We start from the raw sequence: 19,496 nt of genomic DNA, 5'->3' as shown, positions 1-19,496 counted from the left end.
TCAGAAAACCTTCCATCAGAGCATCCCGCAGCACTGTACAAGCAGTAGTGAGTGAAAGCCCCTCTGCAAGGCACACTACGTTTCATGGCCAGGACACCACAGGCTAAACGGCAGCCATCCTCTGGCTTTAGAGTGCCCATCTATTTAGGCAGGAGAAGGTCTGAGATGAGTATGGGCAGTCTTGGCTCGCTACCTGCTCCCAGCCCCGTGGTTTTGGCCCTGATATCTCAGGCTGAGGAGGCAATTTGTGATAAAAGCCCAGAACCTGGCAGCAGAGCTCATCACGTCCATGTGCTGCATGAAAAGCAACATTTTTTTTTCCCAAAGCCCTACAAAACCAAATATTAGACAAAAATACATGTGAAGCCAGTATTGATCTTCCAGCCAAGCTATGCATTAAAAGAACATTCTTTTCCACTTACGTCACTTAGAAAAGACAACAAGGTATCAGAGACATCACAGCTCAGTTTAATATCCTGGGCACCAGCCAAACACCATGTTAGAGGTGGGCAAGGACAGCTAGAATAGGAAAAGAACCCACCCAAATTTCAGATCAGATTGTAAAATTGATCTTTTTCCATAATTTCAGCAGTGGAGTCACCCCTGTCACCCGCCCAGCTAAGAATATGTCTGAGGGGTCTATTACAAGGCTTTCTGTTTTCCTTTCTCACATGCATTTTAGTAGAGTATTTTGGACTTTGTGGAAGGAAAGTACTCCATAGATAATCCCACTGGAGTAAGAGGACTTTGGGTTATTAAATATCTATATAGAGTGGAAAATTAGATTGGCAGTTCTGCACAGAAGTTACTTTCCACCAGTACTCGTAGTACTATTCATTAGGCTGTCATCTCAGCTTTTCATAGGGAGATAGCCTTCTATTATCTCCATTTTCCAAAGGGGATAAGCAGGAGTGCCAGCAGCAAGAGGTATCGACGGCAAAACTGCATGGCCAGGGTCAGGGTGGGAGTTAAATACCTGACTGTTGCTGCCTGCCTTACCCACTCAGCCATATCAAATTAATGAATTATGTCTCAAAAGGCTTGGCCAGAAGTAAAACAATCATTCCAAAATTGAAATATCTGTGCCAGAATATAAGTACGCTCAAAAGCGTCACAGTGACCTCCTCCAGGAGCATCCCCTAACCCAGTGCAAAACCCAGCTGGAGAAATTGTACATGGGTGCAAGTGTTGGGACATTACCTTGTCATTGTCCTCCTCTCAAGAAGGACCTCTCTGAAATGTTAGTGGATATGCCCCTTGCAGCGAGGAAACATCCACGGCTGTTTCCAGGTGGGATCCTGCCTTGCCAGTTAAGGTGAACAGAGTTTCTCCTGCTGTTTCCCACTCATTTTCCCATGCAGAGCTTCAGCAGAATGATGGGGGTCTGACCACTCCTATCATGATGCATCTAAAGCCTTCCCAGCTGGTGGCCTCACTAGCCATTTTCACTCCCAGCTTCCAGACCTGGCAAAACAGCCCCGCACTCTGCAATGCCATCCTCCGCAGTCGCAGCTCGGCATTACAGGTAGCATAGGCACTGCAGTGCCTCATGCTTCTGATTTTTGTACAGCCCTCATTGCATGGCCCATTACAGGGTAGCAGTGGGTGGGAGAAGCCAGGCAGTGACGAGGTGCAGCCATATACCAAGACATCTCTCTGAACACCATCCTATTTGCTCTGTTTAAGGTGTTTGAGAAGCAGTCCATGTCCATCTCAAGCAAGTTGTGCTTGCCTTACTTGACAAGGCTCTCCTGCTCCCAGCAGGCATCAAGGGGTGCTTGCTCCTCACTTTCTGTGGGAATAGGATGCAGCCAACAATCCCTCGCTTTCAAATTGCTGTGCTCTGACTCTGCAAATAATTTTGGCTATTTCTCATCTTCCCACAGTGCTGCAATTGCTGCTCAAGCGATCTCATCCCTTAGTTCAGCAAGCCCTACTCGGATGGCTGCAGTGCTTTATTTATCATTATTTATCCATCCATTTGAGCAGAAGTGAAGGAGAGCAGCAAAGGCAGGCGAGAAAGTGTGTTTCAACTGACTGTGGTTAGTTTTGGCTTAGAAATTCTAAGAGTCTTGGAAATACGAGATGCTGAGCCAGCCTTCTGGGACACTGGGGACCACAGGAGTCAACCCAAAGATGAATTTTGACCTGTTCATGAAAGGGGTTCTATCACATCACTGTCTGCGACAGGACAGAAGGGGTCTCCTTCATCCTGAGACATACATCTCCAAGCAGTTCTCCAGCATAAAAAAACAGCCTTAAAATTGATTTTGAGTGCTCGCTTGTGAACTATGTAACCCCAACACTTACAATACTGGTGGGAGATCTAAACTGAGCAAAACCAAGCTCTAGCTTAAAAAACACCACAAACCAGTGGGCTTACTTCCAAACTCCTGCACCCTGCACCGGCTCCAGGCTCAATGAAATTATGTTAAACGTTTATATCCACTTCTTAATGAGGTACTTACTTACCTATTATAGGGCAATAAAAGCCCAGTCTGCCTCAGATCTTCAGCTGGTACAAGCCCACATTGACTACAGCTATTTTCCCCTCCCAAGGATCTTGTTTTTCCCTGCAATAAAAGCACTGACGTTATTTTCAGTTCTTACACAGGGATGTAAAATGAGGAGAGAGATGGTTTTTCCCACTCACTTTCATTAATATGGTAACCCAGGTCTTCCTCCAAAGTCCGACAGAAGCAAATCTATTTTTAACCAAATTGCTCCAGTAGAAACCTTCAAAGCCTGCTATAAAAATGACTGAAGAGTATTATCTCTGACGTGCCTTGATTAAAGCCGTTTTATATACCTCCAGTGGCACTGAGGGGTCTGTGCAGGCACCTAGCCAGCTCGTCAGACCCAGACGTGTCTGTGGCGGCTGTCCCAGCTGGCAGGAAGGTATAACCTAAGGAAATCCAGGATTTTGACTGCACACCCCAGTGTGACTTATTGTAGAGGATCCCCAAACCAAAAAGCCCAGACCAGCTTTGTCCTACCCCCGTGAGCCCCTCTTGCTACCTAGGGCCAGGCAGGCTCTTGCAGGTTAGGAGAGCCCAAGCCACTGTGGCCTCCAAGGCTCAGTAAGTGGCCACAGTCCTCCTCTCTCCCCTCCTGTTCCCTCTTCCCCTTCTTCAGGAGCCCAAAAATGAGCCCGTGAAACATTAAGGGATGTGGAATCTCAGCTTGTTCTTCGGGAACGTGCACATTCTTTCTTATTTGTTGTGAAAGCAGCTTTTAAGAGCATCAGGGCAGAGAGCCAGGGGGGAAATTCTCCCCCCTTTTTTTTTCAGCTTCCTAAAGAGATCCACTTTCAGCCCCCATTTTCCCAGTTCCATGTCTTGAGATGTCAGAAGAGGGAGGACAAGGGCCAAGCAGGTTGGGGGACAAGGGCCAAGCAGGTTGGGTTGCCCCACTGCAGGGACGGCAAACCGGGGAGGTGACGCAACCGCCTCGCAGCATGGGATTGCCAAGGGAAATCCTTGCTCCCAGTGCTGTGCAGAGATAACCAGGGATGATTTAGCTGGTCATCTCCAAGGTCCCATCTTTCCTGTGGGAGCCCATTCATGGGCAATGCCACATGCTCTTTGGGAAGCATGCTCGAAGCCAAAAAAAGAGAGATTTCAGAGGAAATCTCTCATCCTCATATCTCATGAAATCTTCGTCCTCCCTTAGCAGAGGAGAGATGAAGGACGTGATCCTGGGATGGAGAAGACGTGTCCAGCATCAGGCTGGACCAGGGCCAGCAGGTGAGTCTGTGTGAGATCCTGGTGTGGGGGCAGCCAGTACACACCTGCCCACCCAGGGCTATACATCTCCTCTCAGCTATAGGTTCATGGCACGTGTTAACCTCAGGAGCTTTCCTGAGGTTTTCCCCAGCGCATCTCTTTCTTCCTTCAATGCCTGGAAAGGCCGCCTCCTCTCCATACACACACGCACGGCTCATCAGAAGTGAGAAAAGTCCCAGATTAGCCTATCTGACACAACAGAGCCTGTCACTGCCTGCCCTGATTTCCCCTCCGTGGAAGCGAGCGCCCATCATCCCATTCACTGCCTGGAAGGAGGAATACACCCAGGATGTGTCAAACCCAGCCAGGCTGCCTGGGTCGAAAAAAAGCAGTTATTACTGCAAACTCTATATACATTATTTATCAAATGAACTCTCTGCAGCAGGACTACAATTCATTTCTCTGCTTCGGCTTGCTCGCGCTCTCTTCGGCTATCTTTTTGCTGGAAGATGATAGAAAACATCTGCAGGCTCCTTGCGGTTGCTGCCACAAGGCTATCCCCTCCCAAGGTGACCCTGCAGATCCCCAAAATGGACCTGGGACAAGCTTTGCCCAGGTAAAACTACCCTCTAGAGCAAGAGCCAGCTGCACCGTGGTAGCTTTGCTCCAGCCCCAAATCTATTGCGCGAGTATCTTCTGCTGCTCTGAATATTCAGGGGAAATTACAACGCGAAGGCGAGTAGAACATATCAATTCTTGGAGGGTTCACAGCACGATCCCTGCTGCTACCTACCAGGTTGCATATGTGTGTAAATCAGCCATATTGCACAGTTTAGTTGGAGCACTATATTAAAGAAGGGCGAAAAATGAAAATTTTTCCAGTAGAGGGGTCATAAAGCAGGTGAGGCAAAGCCACAGCGTGCACGACCTCACACTCACATCAGCTCTGCTTCATCTCAGCACTGTAAAAATACACTTGTGGGGGGAAAACAAATGCAAAACCACACCAGATGAGCATATATTTTCCATTCCCCAACATCAGGTCAGGGTGTATATGACTAGGCAAACCAAAAAGCAAGTTAAAAAAAAGTGCTCATTATTTGAGTTCAGCAGGTGGTTTTGCTTTTACCGAAAGCAAACTTAATTCCTGGGTGCCCCTGCTCACGGTTCCCAGGAGAAAATGCTATAATTCCCTAATTACGGTTTTAAAAAGCCATGATAATGGCAGGGATTTTCCTCTCCTGGTCTGCAGTGCTGGTATCTGTTTCACAGTCGTGATGGTGGCAAGCGGTAATTATATGGGGTGATGGAGGTCATGGCACATCCGATTTCTTCAACTTGACCTTGCATTTCATCACACACTCCTTCATCTTCATCAAGCTGTATGCTCGATCCAAGCCCGGGGTAACGGGTGGTGGCATTTTGGCCACAGAGCATCCCAAGCTGGGTCTTTTGCATCCGCCTCAGCTAAGCCCCGAGGAGGTCCGGGTCAACTCGTAGACTCTAATGCAACATGACAGCCAAGCATCAGCTAGATGAGCACGGGAACTTGCTGCCAGCACCCAAGCTGTGTGCTGGGAGCAAACAGGGGGAAATAAACTCATGCTTGTGGCTGAGTGATCCGAATCCCACTGGTTATGGGCTGTGGGTTCGTAGCATAATTAAGGTGGGATTCATTTGCCGCAGAGGCTCTCATGCTTGGTTTTCTCCATGCTGGAGAATGAGTAGGTACCCCACCACTTGATCCTGCCTTACCGTGACGTCTGTAAGTCTCTGTCTATGCATGGACAGACAGACAGAAAGATGCCGCCAAGGGGGCAGTGGGAAGGGATGGCAAAGCCATGGCTGTTGGAGAGAGAGAAGGTTTGACTGTCCCGGGTGGCAGAACCTCTGCAGCGCTGTGCATGCAGGGTCCGCACCATGCCCATGTTCAGCCGGGTCCTATGTTACACTCTAAAATTAATTACCAGTGCCCCTGCTGAAGATAAAACTGAAATCATATTTATTTTTGCACTTACATTCCAGTTGCCATGTAATTAAGTGCTACCACGTAATTAAAGAGGATTTAGAGGGTGTTTACGCCCTGCGATGCTCCATAATTATGGTTAATTCTGCCTTTACGGCTTCCGAGCGTCTCCGGCAGAGCTCTGGGAGCCAGTAGGGCAGGCAGAGCAGCTGTCGCGGAGCTCAGAAACGTGGCACACAGCTTTAGTACTGAAGGGTAACACCTCATAAAGGCCTGGCCCTGTCCCAGATCTTTATTTGGAAATATAGTCTCTCCCCAGGCATGGGGCAGGAGCGATGCTCCCAGGAACATAGTTATGGGCAAATGGTGATGCAGGAGAGAACAGCGGGAGCCATCCCAGCCTCGGCCCCAGGCTCTCTCTAGTAAAACAACTTTAACGCCCAGAGATGCTGAATAAGGATAAAATAAACCTTTCTGCAATGTACAGACACAGTGAGAGGGGATTTATTTCATAACTGAATGTGAATAAATATACAGTGTGAAGTGTAGGACGTGATGAACTTTCAAAGGCAAAGAATCCTGAGGGACAGGGCTGTCCCAGCAGTGGGGTCAGCCAAGGCCATCTCCAACAGACATCCAATCTTAGCCCTCAGAGGGACAGGCTACCAATTACTCACCTGCCACAACTCAAATCACACGTCCAGAAGAATGGAAGAGCTCAGTTTTAGCAGCCAGCGACTCCCATTAGGAGCTGGGAGTTCAGGCACTGCTGGACCAGGGTGTACGCAGCCAGAAGGGAGCAGGTCACCCTCCCGCAGGGCACTGGACACCTTAGGCCTTTATATTGATGTTAGAGGCCGGAGAAAAGTGTCTAACCATGAGACCTGGGTGCTGCATCGCAGGCTCGCAGCCTGCGCCTGCAAGCTCAGCATCACTCACAGGGCACTGAGGCCAGTCACAGCGAAGAGGTACGGGCAGCAGCTGGGCACTGCCCAAGCCCACTGCTAATGGCTTTCATTACAAAATTAGGTGCCTACCTTGGCTTTCATTACAAAATTAGGTGCCTACCTTTGCAAGCTGGTCACACAAGTGAATTTTGCACCGAGCAAGTGTTTTTCATGGCGCATGGTTCAGCGCAGTCACTTTGAAAAGGGAGCTGATAATGTACCTGCTGCCTGTAAATATATAGAAATGAAGACAGTTAACACCACAATTTGCTCAGTAAAATGCTGGGATGGGCTTGGATTAGAGACTGCACCCTTGCAAAAATGAGACTTACCCTGGCAATTCCCCATGCTCCACAGGGGAGCAGGTGGGAGGCAGCAGTCGCACGCGCTGACGTGAAGCCAGACATGCCGGATCCGGGCTTTAACTGTTAATGGGAAAATCAAACGAGATTCTCCCCGAAATCTTTGCACTAAGCCACTGCCTTCTTTCCCGTGGGAGCTTATAGAGGCTACTGATATATGCCATGGCAATTCAATAAAAGAATACGTAATGAAAGGAAGATATAATGTAGGCTGCAATCACAGAGGCGTGCATGAATTATTAAGCTGGCAGAATTTACAGTCAGTTGGGGGAACTATAGATTTCTTCCTCCACATATAGTTAGGGAACACTGGTAAAAGCATCAAAGTATTTCATCCTTAAATATGCAGTTAGTCAGTAGGGTGAAAATCATTCCCTCTCTGAGGTGGCAACGTGAAATGACTCGGTCAGGACTCTCCGGCGCGGTGCAGGTATCAGTGTTGGTCCTCAGCTCCGGCCCCATGAGTCCACAGGGTCTGGCCATCAACTAACTGACCTCAGGCTGAGGTCCAGTGTTACGGGGGACGTGATGCTTCGCTCCTCCGAGCTTTCCATCTCCTTTAATTCCCCCAAAAGCCCGCAACAGGCTGTGTTTAGAGAGGAGACAAGGATTGCAATTAGGCACAGGGTGCAGAAGTTGTTGATCATGGAGAGGATCCTGTTTGCTTGCATGTAGTGAGGACCTTCATTCTGCCACGAAGCCCAGGGAATTAATGCAATGACGACCTTTTTAAACAGACAAATTGCACATCATTAGGTTAGTAATAACTGGGAGTTAGGCCTCTTCCGCTCCTGGAAAACTACAGGAGGCAATGGAGTCTGCAGGACACACTGAATCTCTGCATCTGCTCAGGAGGGTTCTACTGGTGCAGATCAGCCTCGTGACGCCAAAGTTGCAGCAGTTTCAGGCTGCTGAGGAGCTGACCCAATTATTTCCACTAATTCTCTGTTAGCGGCTGATGAGACACCAGTGCTTTCCGGTGAGACGGGCAAATCACAGGAGTTTCTTGCCGGATCACAAAGCAAAGCAAAAGCAAGGCGTGCACCTTCCCGTGCACACGTCCTCACCTGCCACGGCTGGAAGGCTGTGGCACCCAGGAGTGATTCAATGCAGAGCCAATAACGATGCCGATGCATAGGAGCGATGAGTTGCTCTAAGCCAGAGAGTGCTGCAGCCTCCCTTGGGAGATCTAAAAAAAAACCACAGAGTTGAGCTTCAGAGCTTTCAGTCCACCTTGTTTTCCCAGCTGTATGGTCACCTTGGAGTGGAAAGCATATGGCTGGGAAGCCAACCACACCAGAGAGCCAAATTTCCTTCCCTGTGAGTCCAGCGAGCAGGAGGAAAGCTTGCATGGGCTGCATCTCGCCATAACATGGAACAAGCATCATCTGCTCTGAGCACTCGGGTATCTCCAGGGTGGTCCTGGGAGAGTTGAAAACCATCTAGTGGGGGAGTTTTTTGGCTTATGGGAAACTTCCAACACACTTTTAATCATAAAAGCCCAAATAATACACTCAGAGGCTTCCTGCCTGCTTCACGCACCACCATGCACCAGGCTCCCTCCCACCATTATCAGCAGCCAGGAGCAAATCCATGGCAGCAGCCTGGTTCCTGCCAGCCCAGCTCCGGAAGGGAACGCGCCACAGCTCCAAGCAGCCAGCCCTGACACGGCTAGGGGACTGCTGGGTGTTAGCTAATATCTACCTGTCCCTACGGCGCCGAGGAAGCAGGCAGCAAAGCCTGTTTCTTGACAGTTTGTTGGTCAGCATTAAGGATGTGTCCCGGTCTGAACTTCAAAAAAAAAAAAAAATCTCATTTTGCCAGTTTGCCATCTGCACGAAAAAGCAGGGCTTGTGGTTTATCTTGTGTTCAGGAAAAGGAAATGCTATAAATGCATATAAATATGTATATATGCACATATACATCTATGTGCTCCGAGTAGATTAAAGTGTTTCTCAACCAGAACAAAACGTTCACTTCATTTTCACATCTTTAGCGATTTAAAAAACATTTTAATACACAATATCTAGCTGGAGAAACACTAGATAGGAAGTGTTTAATTTTTCCAGCATCTTTCCGGGCAGCGTTGGGTTTTTAAAAAATGAAAGCTATTCACCAAAACTCACACAAAAATAAAAATGTTGTTGGACCATCCAAATATTAAATTATCTCCAGCAAAATGCTGGAGATAAAACTGCTGGCATCATCCCCATCATGCAGATCTGTTGTCCCTGCGCCTGTCCTGCAGCAGCCCCTGGGGCACAGTTGGCGTTTGCTATGCTTATACTGCCAAGCCATAAAAAAGGAGGTGCAGATGCTGCTGGGGGGCCCAGCACTGCATTTCTGGGTGATGCTGCCCCCCAAAAAACACTGCCACACCATTAACAACTTCCTCAACACAGCTGCTCCAAGCATCACTGCACACGGGTTCCCTTTTGCATTCCCAGCACCGTTTGCTCGCAAAAATACAGCCCATCAGCAAAATGTAAAAATAGCCAAAAATATATAATTAGGGTGGATGCACTGTGGATTTAATAGGGTTTTTCTATTTCTTCCTTCACTGGCCCATAAGACACAAGCCCTGGACAGACAGAGGCCATTCAGGAGGGAAAGAGAGCACTTTGCTGTGGTATATGTTGGCAAAAGCCCTCAAATATTTTTCTCAGTTTTATATTGTGTGGTTTTTTATTGAGCACCGCACAGAAATTGCAGCAGATTGATTCTTTCACAGCTCCCCAAAGCTGAAATGCTTTGGAGCCGAGAGCTCAGTGTCTGCCAAACTTCATAATTAACTTTAATAACTCTTTAATTTGAAATTTAATTCAAACATCCATGTTTCTAGGGACCGTAGGGGAAAAAAAAATGCAAAGCAAACCAAGAGAAACCAGCTCTGGTTTTCGAAGCACAGGGAAAGCTGCTTCTGAACGAGCGTGACTCCCGCCTGGCACCTACAAGCGGCTGGGGGGGTTGGAAATAACACGATATTAAAAACAAAGCAGCAGCCTCAAGTTTGTGCTCTGCCAGAGGCAACTGGAGCTCAGACCTCTCATGGTGGGTGCGAGCAGATGGAGATGCATTGCCCCAGCGTGGTGGAAAGCGAAGGAGAAGGTATCAACCTTTGGATGCGGGGAAAGCACTGGGCTCAAGGCTGCCTGCGCTGCCCCAGCTGGGAGGCTTTCCAAGGGGATGGAGGGACCGAAGCCGCTGGGAACACCACCAGCTTGGAGTTTTATCTGAACTTGGTGGCAACGAAGGAGAGAGAAAGAAAAGGACTAAAAAGCACCCCAGATAAATTGATCCTAAGGCAACTAATTTAACATGTGAAACAACCACAGAAATTTGCTTCTTTTTCTTTGTACAGGGAGAAGGAAGCATATCGTCCTGGATCTGTTCGCTCAGTGAATGGTTTCTAATGGTTCTGTTGCTGCCCATGGGCAGCAGTAGCAGAGCTCAGAAGCATCAGTAGGGCAGGAGGACAAAGAATCCAAAGTAGGAAAGTTACTGCAACTTCTCTTCCCCAGTTGACAAGCCTCAAGCTGTCAGACTGTGCACGCAGCCCCACAGCGCTGCCAGCCAAATCCCTGCATTAACCCACCCTGGCTGAGCTCACAGTGATGGGGTCCTTCAGGAAAAAGCAAATCATTGATAGGAGGAGCAGGAGACAAAGCAGAACCAGATAGGGAAAGGAGATGACAGACCCTGGGAACACATGCAGAAGTCTGGCAGAGTTTCAGAGCTGTCAGCCCAAGCCTCCAGGAAGAAGTTAGGGATTAGCAGGGATTCATGACTCAGACGGTCTGCTGTGGGTTGGGGGACATCAAGGAGCATTCTCCTGCTCTGCAGGACCCTGTGGTTTCAGCCTGGTTTGAGCTGGGGTCACCCCGAACCAAGGTGACTTTTCACTGTTTCACAGCAAAGAGGTGGCATTAAGCCTAACCCAGCACCCAGTTGATGCAGGAATACTTTTTCTTTTTGTTTTTTTTTTCCTTCCATGATCCTGTTTATAATAATAATAATAATAATAATAATAATAATAATAATAATAATAATAATAATAATAATAATAATAATAATAATAATAAAAAAATAAAGCTCCCCTAGCATCACTCCATGGGGATGCCACCACCCCTGCAGCCTCACTCGCTGCCCAAGGCCACCACATTGGGTAGGGCTGGAGGGAGATGCCATTACTTGCTGCTCAGAAATGAGAGCTAGGGAGCATCCCACCAGCATCAGCCGTGATGAATACACTGATAAAGAGATTCAGATCAATGAGCCTGGAGGTTTCCACCACCAAATGAATGGCTTTCGGTCTATGGGTTAGAGAGTCATTAACTACCCAACCTGCTCGCTGTCATTAGCAAGCAATCTCTGCCGTGCATCTGCTCGCTCCGCTTTATCCACTGACCCATCTCCCACTCTCTCGTCCCTGCATCCAACTGGAACCCTTCTCTCCCCATCCCTTGTAAACAGGCTCTAGCGTCTCTGTTGAGCCAGGCTGGATCTGAAGGGTGGGGAGGGGGAGGATTTCATCTCCTTGTGTCTAAGCTGCTCCTGTAATCCTGCAAGGAGGCTTGCTTTGAAGCTCTGGCCCGTCTTGAGGCATCTGGCTCACAGCCACAATTACTTCCACTCCAAGCACACAAAAAAGCTGAGCAAGAGGCCAAGGAGTGGGCAGTTAGCCTTGAACGCTAAGAGTCAGTCAAAGGCAGCTGGCACTAAGTCCCCACACTTCCCCCTGTCACAGCTGCCCAATTACGCAGGGTCAAGAAGTCTCTCCATGGGTCAGTCAGGGCCACCCAAGAGCGACTGGAGGGCCCAGAAAGTAGAGGGGGATTTGAGGGGGTCAAGGTATGAGAGTGCAGCCCCAAATCGCCACTTACGGAGCATCGATCCCATCCATCTCACTCCCTTCTCTTGTCATCTCCAGTGCCCTTCTCCTTTCTGACTTCTGCAAGCATGGCCAGAGCCACCATGGGAACCAAGGGGAAGGAGGAGGCCACTCCACCATGGAGTTATTTCCATTTTTCTTGCTTTTCCTAAAACCAGAAAAAAAAAGAGAGAGCCTACCAATGGAGTCCCAGGTGCCTGCTCACAAGAAGCAGGCATTAAGCATGGAGCCGAGAAGAAAAGTGCAGCAGAAACGTTGCAGTAATATGGGGTAATAACCTTGTGACGACTGCGAGGCGGCTGAATAGTGATATTTTCTGGAGTAACGTGGTGTTGTAGGAGAGAAACCAGTAAACAAATATTTTCATTCAGCAGCAGGGGAAGGGAGGAGGCACGGACATTCCCTGGGGAGCTGAGAGGAGCTCCAGAGCAGGAGAGTCATTAGAAATAAGGGATGGCAATTGCTGAAGATTATGGCACTGGCGGATACCAGCAAAATCAGACCTAGCAAGTAGCTCCAAGCGTGGCTCAGTTGTGGATCACAGCTGAGCATTGCACCTCCATCCTCTCCCACACCTTCAAAAAAACCACCAAAACCAAACCACTGCAGTGTCACATTTGCCCCGCCAGGCCAGCTCCCATGGCCTGTAGAAGACCCCACATGAGTAGGCTGGAAGCATCCACCAAAAGCCATCAAGACATCATCCCCATTGTCCTGCACCTTATGCTCACCGTGGCCAGCATGCCTTAGTGTGGACCAGACGTGAAACCGCAAGTCCACACCCTACAGGGTCTGCACCAAATGCAGCGGGGGAGATTTGGCTTTAAATAGCTTGTTGGAAACATTCAACCTGACACTCCTTTGCACCGCCGTTTCCCAGTTTTAGGAACTGGTAGGAGAGCTACTGCAATAGGCAGCTGAGTCAGACCAGGCTGATGTCCCATCTCCTCCTTTTGCCAACAAATGTCTCAGAAGAAGGGCCATGTTGTAGCTGGTAGATGTGGCAATTTGCACCTCTCCACACAGTGGCACTTTAAGGCAGGTGCCATCCAAATGGGTCACCCCAGCACTCAGGGGTTTTAAGTCTTCAAGGTTTTAAGTTCTTCTTAACCTGTGTAGCCCCACGTGCTTATTCATAGTCTTCTTCAAATCTGCATAAATGGCTAAGCCCTCATAGAGGTATTAACGTTACTAAATACAGAGTTATTAAAGTTAATTAAGAACTAAGGCTGGACACGGCAAGAGCCAGGTCCTGACTTCGAATAATACCTAAACCCCACAACTTCTTGGAGCTTTGACAAAGTTTCTGGTGATGAAGCGAGGAGGTTCTCAGTACTTTGCATCTTTTTATCAGCACTGTAAAGAGCCTGTTGACCAGATTTAATGTGTCTGCTGCATGATCTGCACTGCTGGTGCAGAAAGAACCACAAAGCACATCTCCAGCATTTGTCACTCCAGGTCCTACAAACCCAACAGAGGTAGGGACCCGAAAACATAATGATTTACATTCCCTTCTAAAATGCTGTGAGAAGTCCAATCAGGAATTTCAAGGTATTAGCTAGAAATAGTTAATTATAAATAATTATATTTAATTAGCTGTTCTAACACCGAAGCAGTGCCAGGGCTCAGCCGAGAGCCTTTGAGCACAGTACAACATGCCCCCTGAGCAGCAACATTTCAACAATCCCACTTGGCCTGCACATAAACTACATCCTGCAAAGAAAACACAAGGCAAACGGTATCTTTGGGTGCAATGACATTGCAGACACAGCCTCACCTGCCCATTAGCACTATCCTCTGATGAACCAGGCAGCGATTCGTCATGGCAAACCAGTTGGAGTTAAGTATTGGTCAGCACACAATAGCCCCAACAAGTGTAATGGGGGTGAATCCATCCCCAGCACAACTGGGCAGGCAGTGGTGATTTTAGGTCGGGCATAAATGTGGTCCTCAGAGGCTGGATTACCACCCAGGGGCTCGTGATCGATATCTGAATGAGAAGTTGTATTGCTCCAAATCAAGGCAAAGTTAACTCGTCATGCAGAGCATGAGCAGGCGGTGAAGCCACTTTAACGGGATTTGTCTGCTCAGAGCATCAACCTGAACAAGCTGGAGCCTGTGCGCTGTAATTTAACGGTGTTTAACATTGGGGCTGCCGTTCCTATAGCTACTGGAGGAAGCTTAGCAACCCTGGGCGAAGCTCCTGAGGCACAGGAGACAACCAAAGGAGAGCGCAGGGATGCGTCACCATCACCCATGCGTTAACCCTTTGGACCCCCCATGCTGTACTGATGTGGCACTGAAAGTAGATCCCATATGGAGTGTTTCTCCTGAAAATACATGTATTTGGTGCTTTGTTAGTACCAGATTAACTGTTTCCTTTAAAAAAAAAAATAGCAACAATAATCTGCCTCTATCATTGTTCAAGGGCTATGGAAGGGTCTCCCCACCAGCTATGGGCTTTGCTTGGGGCTGATTTAGGCTCAACCAAAGCCAGCAGCAGGAGTTGAGCAGTGAGTGAGTCAAGTCAGCCCCACATCTCACTGGATCACTTTGCCTAGCAGGACTTGCCTCTTTAAGCTAAGCACAGTTTCAGGGCTAACACCAACCGTGCTCTTTTTCTTTTGTGTCCTCAGGTCCTCCTTGCACTTGGCTGACCAAGGCTGGCTTAGAAGGCTCTTCCCTCTCCCAAGAAAATGGGAACTGACAGTGAATATCCAGTCCTGAGGAACGTGCTCATCAGCTTCAACTTGCTTCTGCTAGGCGCCATCCTCAAGCCTTTTGAGTGCCGGCTGGAGGTGACAACAGAGCCAGCTGAGAGGCCAGCAGTGGATGAGGAGGGTGGCCTTGCCAACTGCAGCCCACCCATCAAAGAGCAGCCCATGGTCTTCCACCACATCTACAACATCAACATCCCCATGGACAGCTGCTGCTCATCCATGTTCAAGTCTTCAGCCGAGGAGGTGAGTTCAGAAGACGACCGGCTGGCAGAGTACACAGAGCAGACCTCCGACAGCGAGAGCCAGGTCACCTTCACCCACAGGATAAACTTGCCCAAGCAGGCCTGCAAGTGCTCCACCTCTCTCCCATCCCTGCAGGAGCTGCTGAGCAGGATTGAGATGCTGGAGAGGGAGGTCTCCATGCTCCGGGACCAATGCAACTCCAATTGCTGCCAAGAAAATGCAGCCACAGGTAGTAATGCCATCCCTGTTAGCTCTTGCTGGGGACTGAGGGCTTGAGCAAAAGGCAGGAGAAATAAATATAAAACTGGTGATGCCACTCAGAGTGGTAACAGAGGAAAACCTGTGTGCACCCATGATGTGGCTGTGGCTTTAGGGGAAAAGCTCAGCTCACATCCTCCAAGGCAGGAAAACTCCCAGAAGAGATTTGGTCACTTGAGCCCCCACACCCCACTCACTGCAGAAACCCTGTCGTGGCCAGAGCTAAAGCCTTGTTACAAATAAAATTACCACTGGTAAGGGGTGAGCAGGATGATCTCCCAATCTTGCAGTCCTTGCAACGCTGTTAGAGAACTGCCACTGCTTGTGGGACATGGAGGAGAGACGTGGCTGCTGCTCTCCTAAGCCATCCCTGAGCTGAAAGCAGCACCACGGGAGCTGGCAATAAACCCCTTTATCTTCTCTGTAGGAGGGGTGGATGTGTTTGAAAAGCCGGTTTAAAAAAAAAAAAAGAATAAAAAATACAGGGAATTACTTCTGTTGGCTTGAAAGATACAAACTAAACCTATAACAAAGGCACAAAACCATCAACAGGATACTTCATCTGAATAACAATACTGTGAAGTTCTCTGAGAGCCCCCCATTAGGGCTACCCCATCAAAGACGGCCCCTCGTTTCACTGTGGCCATTCCTCAGAGCCAGGGAAGCAGCACACAGTTGAAATGAGATGGGTTAAGAAAGGTTTGGGCTAGAGGCTGCATTTTGATAGCGCAGGAGCTAGCACACTGATGGTTTTCCTTACGTCTCAGGGAGGTCGGTAAGAGGGGCTGGCCCAAAGGGCATCCGTCCCTTGCAGCCCAGCCCTGCTCGGGGCTTCAATGCACCAGGGTTCCTCGTGGGAAAAAGCCACCAAGTGAGGAGAGCCACACAGGGTGTCTTTCCAGGGCAAAACTGCTTTTCAGGCCAAGAAAAACAACAGGAAGGAAGAAAAACCAAAAGCAACCCTTTTCCCCATACTCCCCGCTGCTTTTTTTTTTTAAGTTTTGCAGCTATTAGTGTGATTTCTGTGGTACCCCAACTGCTCTACATTGAGGACACATTAAAATGAAATGAGAGTGACCCACACTCAAGTCAACAGGGTTGGACCAAGGGTCTGTGGGTCAGGGAGGGAGAAATTGGGACAGCACATGTAGCGGGGTGGCTGAGGCTGGCATCTCCCATGCAGCTGGGAGAAGTCAGTGCATGTCCATCCTGCATCGCCAACTCAGTGTGACAGTGATCAGGTGTGTTAGAAAAACACGAAAAGGAAATCACCTACATATGCCACTGGTGTATGCAAAGCAAGGGTTAAAATCACATCGGAAACTAAATGGGAAAAACTGTTTTAAAGAAATTAACTTGAAACTCTGATGGGCCTGTTTGGGCTACTTGCAACATACACAGACCATCCCATTAAATATTCATTGCTTAGTGGAGTCTCCACTCTGACTGCAGATGCGCGTTGAGCTAAAACTGGGGTAATTTCATTTCTTTTTATTACAGTTGCTTTTAATTCACTGCACTGCAAAGGAGATCAGGATCCCTACCCCACCGCCCGAGGCATTTCCCCAAGGAAAGCCACTCTCTTCCAGCACACTTACAAGCATCCTCTCTCGTCTTTTGATAACTTAACTAGAGGCTGAAATTTGAAGAGAACCTGATCAGCATTCCCAGTACTCACAGTTTAGATGGGAAGCATCCTGCCAAGTACCTCCAATGGGTCTGTCCGACATAGCATCTAACCGAACCCTCTTGACACGAGCATCTGTTGCACCTACTATCTGAAGAGCTGCTCAGATAGCTCAGCTTCCCAAGGGTCGGAGGAAGTATGGAAAGGGTTTCTGCTATTCCTTGGTTCATACAAGGAAGAAAAGCAGTAAAAATTAGCCAGGAAAAATTAGCCTGGCTGGGGTAAGCCTTAAGCTGGATCAATGGGTCCATGATCCATTGGCAAAAGAGGCGAGCATTGTCAATGTCAGAGTGACTGGTGCCTTCATCCCTGTGCACCTCTCCTACCCTGTGCTGAGTAAGGCCGCCAGGTAAAGGGGAGACATTAGAAGTGATAGCCACAGTGACCGTGTGCTTTCCCACAACCCAGCACACCCAAACTCACGATACTTTGTGCAAAGTCAATGGCTCCGTCTTAATCAGGCTTACCAGGATAGGGATGAAGATCATGTCTTTGGGCACGTATCTGCTTCTTGCAGGAGAGTGAGCGAGGAGACTGGGATCTCTTCCCTGGAAAATGAAACAGTGGGTGGAGAGGAGACAGCAGGAGCCCATTAAGTCATGGCTGGTGCAGAGGGCTTGGCCAGGGAAGGCTTTTCCCAAGTAAGAAGTCTAGGGAGGTTCCCATTGCCAGAGTTCTGACCTGGAGAGAAGCCAAAGGGAGCACTTGCACCCAAACAGGGCTGATGGCACCCATGGTTAGATGCCAGGAGGCCAGGACTCCCGAGGGGACAGACAAATTCCTGGGGACCAACCCAAGTCCCTCCATGAGATCACATCACAAATTCTGCCCCTGCCAGCCCTAAAGCCACCAGCTCCCCAGAGCAGGGCATGCTCAACCACAAGGAAGACCATTCCCTACTTGCTCCACATGTTGCCCTCCTTCCCCACAACCCAGTGACAGGCTGACCTGGGGCCAATGCTGCTCTTTTTCCACCTCCCACTCGGTGGGCTCTGACCCTCAGTCCCACGTCCTTGCAGGGCAGCTGGATTACACCCCGCAGTGCAGCGGCCATGGGAACTTCAGCCTGGAGTCATGCAGCTGTGTGTGCATGGAGGGCTGGGCGGGCAGCAACTGCTCCGAGCCCCTCTGCCCCCGGGGCTGCTCCAGCCGCGGTGTCTGCCTGGAAGGCCAGTGCATCTGCGACAATGACTACGGCGGTGAGGACTGCTCCCAGCTCCGCTGCCCCACTGGCTGCGGCTCCCATGGGCTCTGCGTGGACGGCGAGTGCGTCTGTGAGGAGGGTTTCACCGGGGAAGATTGTTCCCAGCTGCGATGCCCCCGCGACTGTTCGGGGAAGGGTTACTGCGCTAATGGCACGTGCATCTGCCAGGAGGGCTACGCCGGGGAGGATTGCAGATGGCTGCACTGTCCTAACGCCTGCAGTGGCCGTGGGGTCTGCCAGGATGGTCTCTGCGTCTGCGAGGAAGGCTACGAAGGGCAGGACTGCTCAGCAGGTAGTGTGGGCACGCGTGGGGAGAGCCAGACCCTAATGTATGAGCAAGGGCTTCAAGGTGCCCAGAGCCCCATAGGAGCACCAAGCCTGGGAGAAACCCCTACCTGGCAGAGCACAGAATCATAGAATGGTTAGGGTTGGAAGGGACCTTCAAAGGCCATCTAGTCTGACCCCCCTGCAAGGAGCAGGGACATCTTTGACTAGATCAGGTTGCTCAGAGCCTCATCCAACCTGGCCTTGAAGGTTGTCACACAGGACGTGCTCAGGCCCTGCAGTTTGACTGCCTCCCCATTGTTCCTGTCCCCTAAGAAGCCACTGGCAAAAGTTTGGGAAGCGAGCAAAAAGCCAGTGAGGTTGGTCCCAGCATCAGTGGCAAACCCTTGGTGCAACAGCAGATAGAGCCGGGTTCTCCTGAACCCTTGCCTTGCTACAGCATTCAATACAACCACAGACAGCACATAGCCCCCAGCCCAAAGCCTATACCTGTGTCCCACCAGCAAACTCATGCACTCTTCCTCACAGCCAGGTGGGAGGATAAGCTATGCACACCCTGACACTCTCCTTACCTCTGCCCTTCCCATCAGTGGCTCCTCCTGAAAACCTCCGAGTGACAGGGATCAGCGACAGCTCCATCGAGCTGACATGGGACAGCCCCGGGGCAGCCACCGAGTATGTCGTCTCATATCAGCCGGCGGGACCGGGCAGCACCCAGCTCCAGCAGCGGGTGCCCGGGGACTGGAGCAGCATCACCATCACGGAGCTGGAGCCAGGTGTTGCCTACAATGTCAGTGTCTACGCAGTCATCAGTGATGTCTTGAGCATCCCCATTACCTCCAAGGTGATGACCAGTAAGTATCCTACTGCACTTGTTGCAGATAACCAGAGGTGATGGTTAAGCTATCTCACTTTTTCCATAAAAATCTTCTAGCAGCAGAAACTTAAGCCTTGAAAAAAACCCCAAAACTGGGGATATCTTTATCTCCATTTATATCTGTATGGGGGTATAGGAAAGGGGGAAATGCACCCACCCTCTACAGAAAAACTGTCTGGATAAAAACCCAAATGACTAAAAATCAAAGACATTTTCAGGTTTTTATTGAAGCCCTTAGAATATGGCCCAAAATATTACATTTTCTTCCTCATAGAAAATATTACTATATATCATAGAAGTCACAGGTTCTCCTCCCACTCCTGGATGGGTC

At 49.3% G+C, this 19,496-nt stretch overlaps 1 protein-coding gene across 4 annotated transcripts in view; it reads left to right on the top strand.

Annotated features, from left to right (window-relative positions):
• The window catches only part of TNR (tenascin R), a 74,792-nt gene that overhangs the window by 30,111 nt on the left and 25,185 nt on the right, over window positions 1-19,496 (top strand). For 2 of the 4 annotated variants that reach the window (XM_086752926.1, XM_086752927.1), the window contains exons 2-4: window positions 14,528-15,083; window positions 17,819-18,295; window positions 18,879-19,142. In XM_086752926.1, the coding sequence (XP_086609052.1) occupies window positions 14,588-15,083; window positions 17,819-18,295; window positions 18,879-19,142 (1,237 nt within the window). In that variant the 5' untranslated portion in view covers window positions 14,528-14,587. The remainder of the gene's footprint in view (window positions 1-14,527; window positions 15,084-17,818; window positions 18,296-18,878; window positions 19,143-19,496) is intronic. The other 2 variants (XM_086752928.1, XM_086752929.1) reach the window with 2 other exon arrangements.

Source organism: Chlamydotis macqueenii, chromosome 8 (genome assembly GCF_036417535.1).
Source record: "Chlamydotis macqueenii isolate bChlMac1 chromosome 8, bChlMac1.mat, whole genome shotgun sequence".
Taxonomy (NCBI): Eukaryota; Metazoa; Chordata; class Aves; order Otidiformes; family Otididae; genus Chlamydotis; species Chlamydotis macqueenii.
The sequence above is the reverse complement of the archived record's forward strand: the minus strand, read 5'-3'. Positions and strand labels throughout refer to the sequence as shown.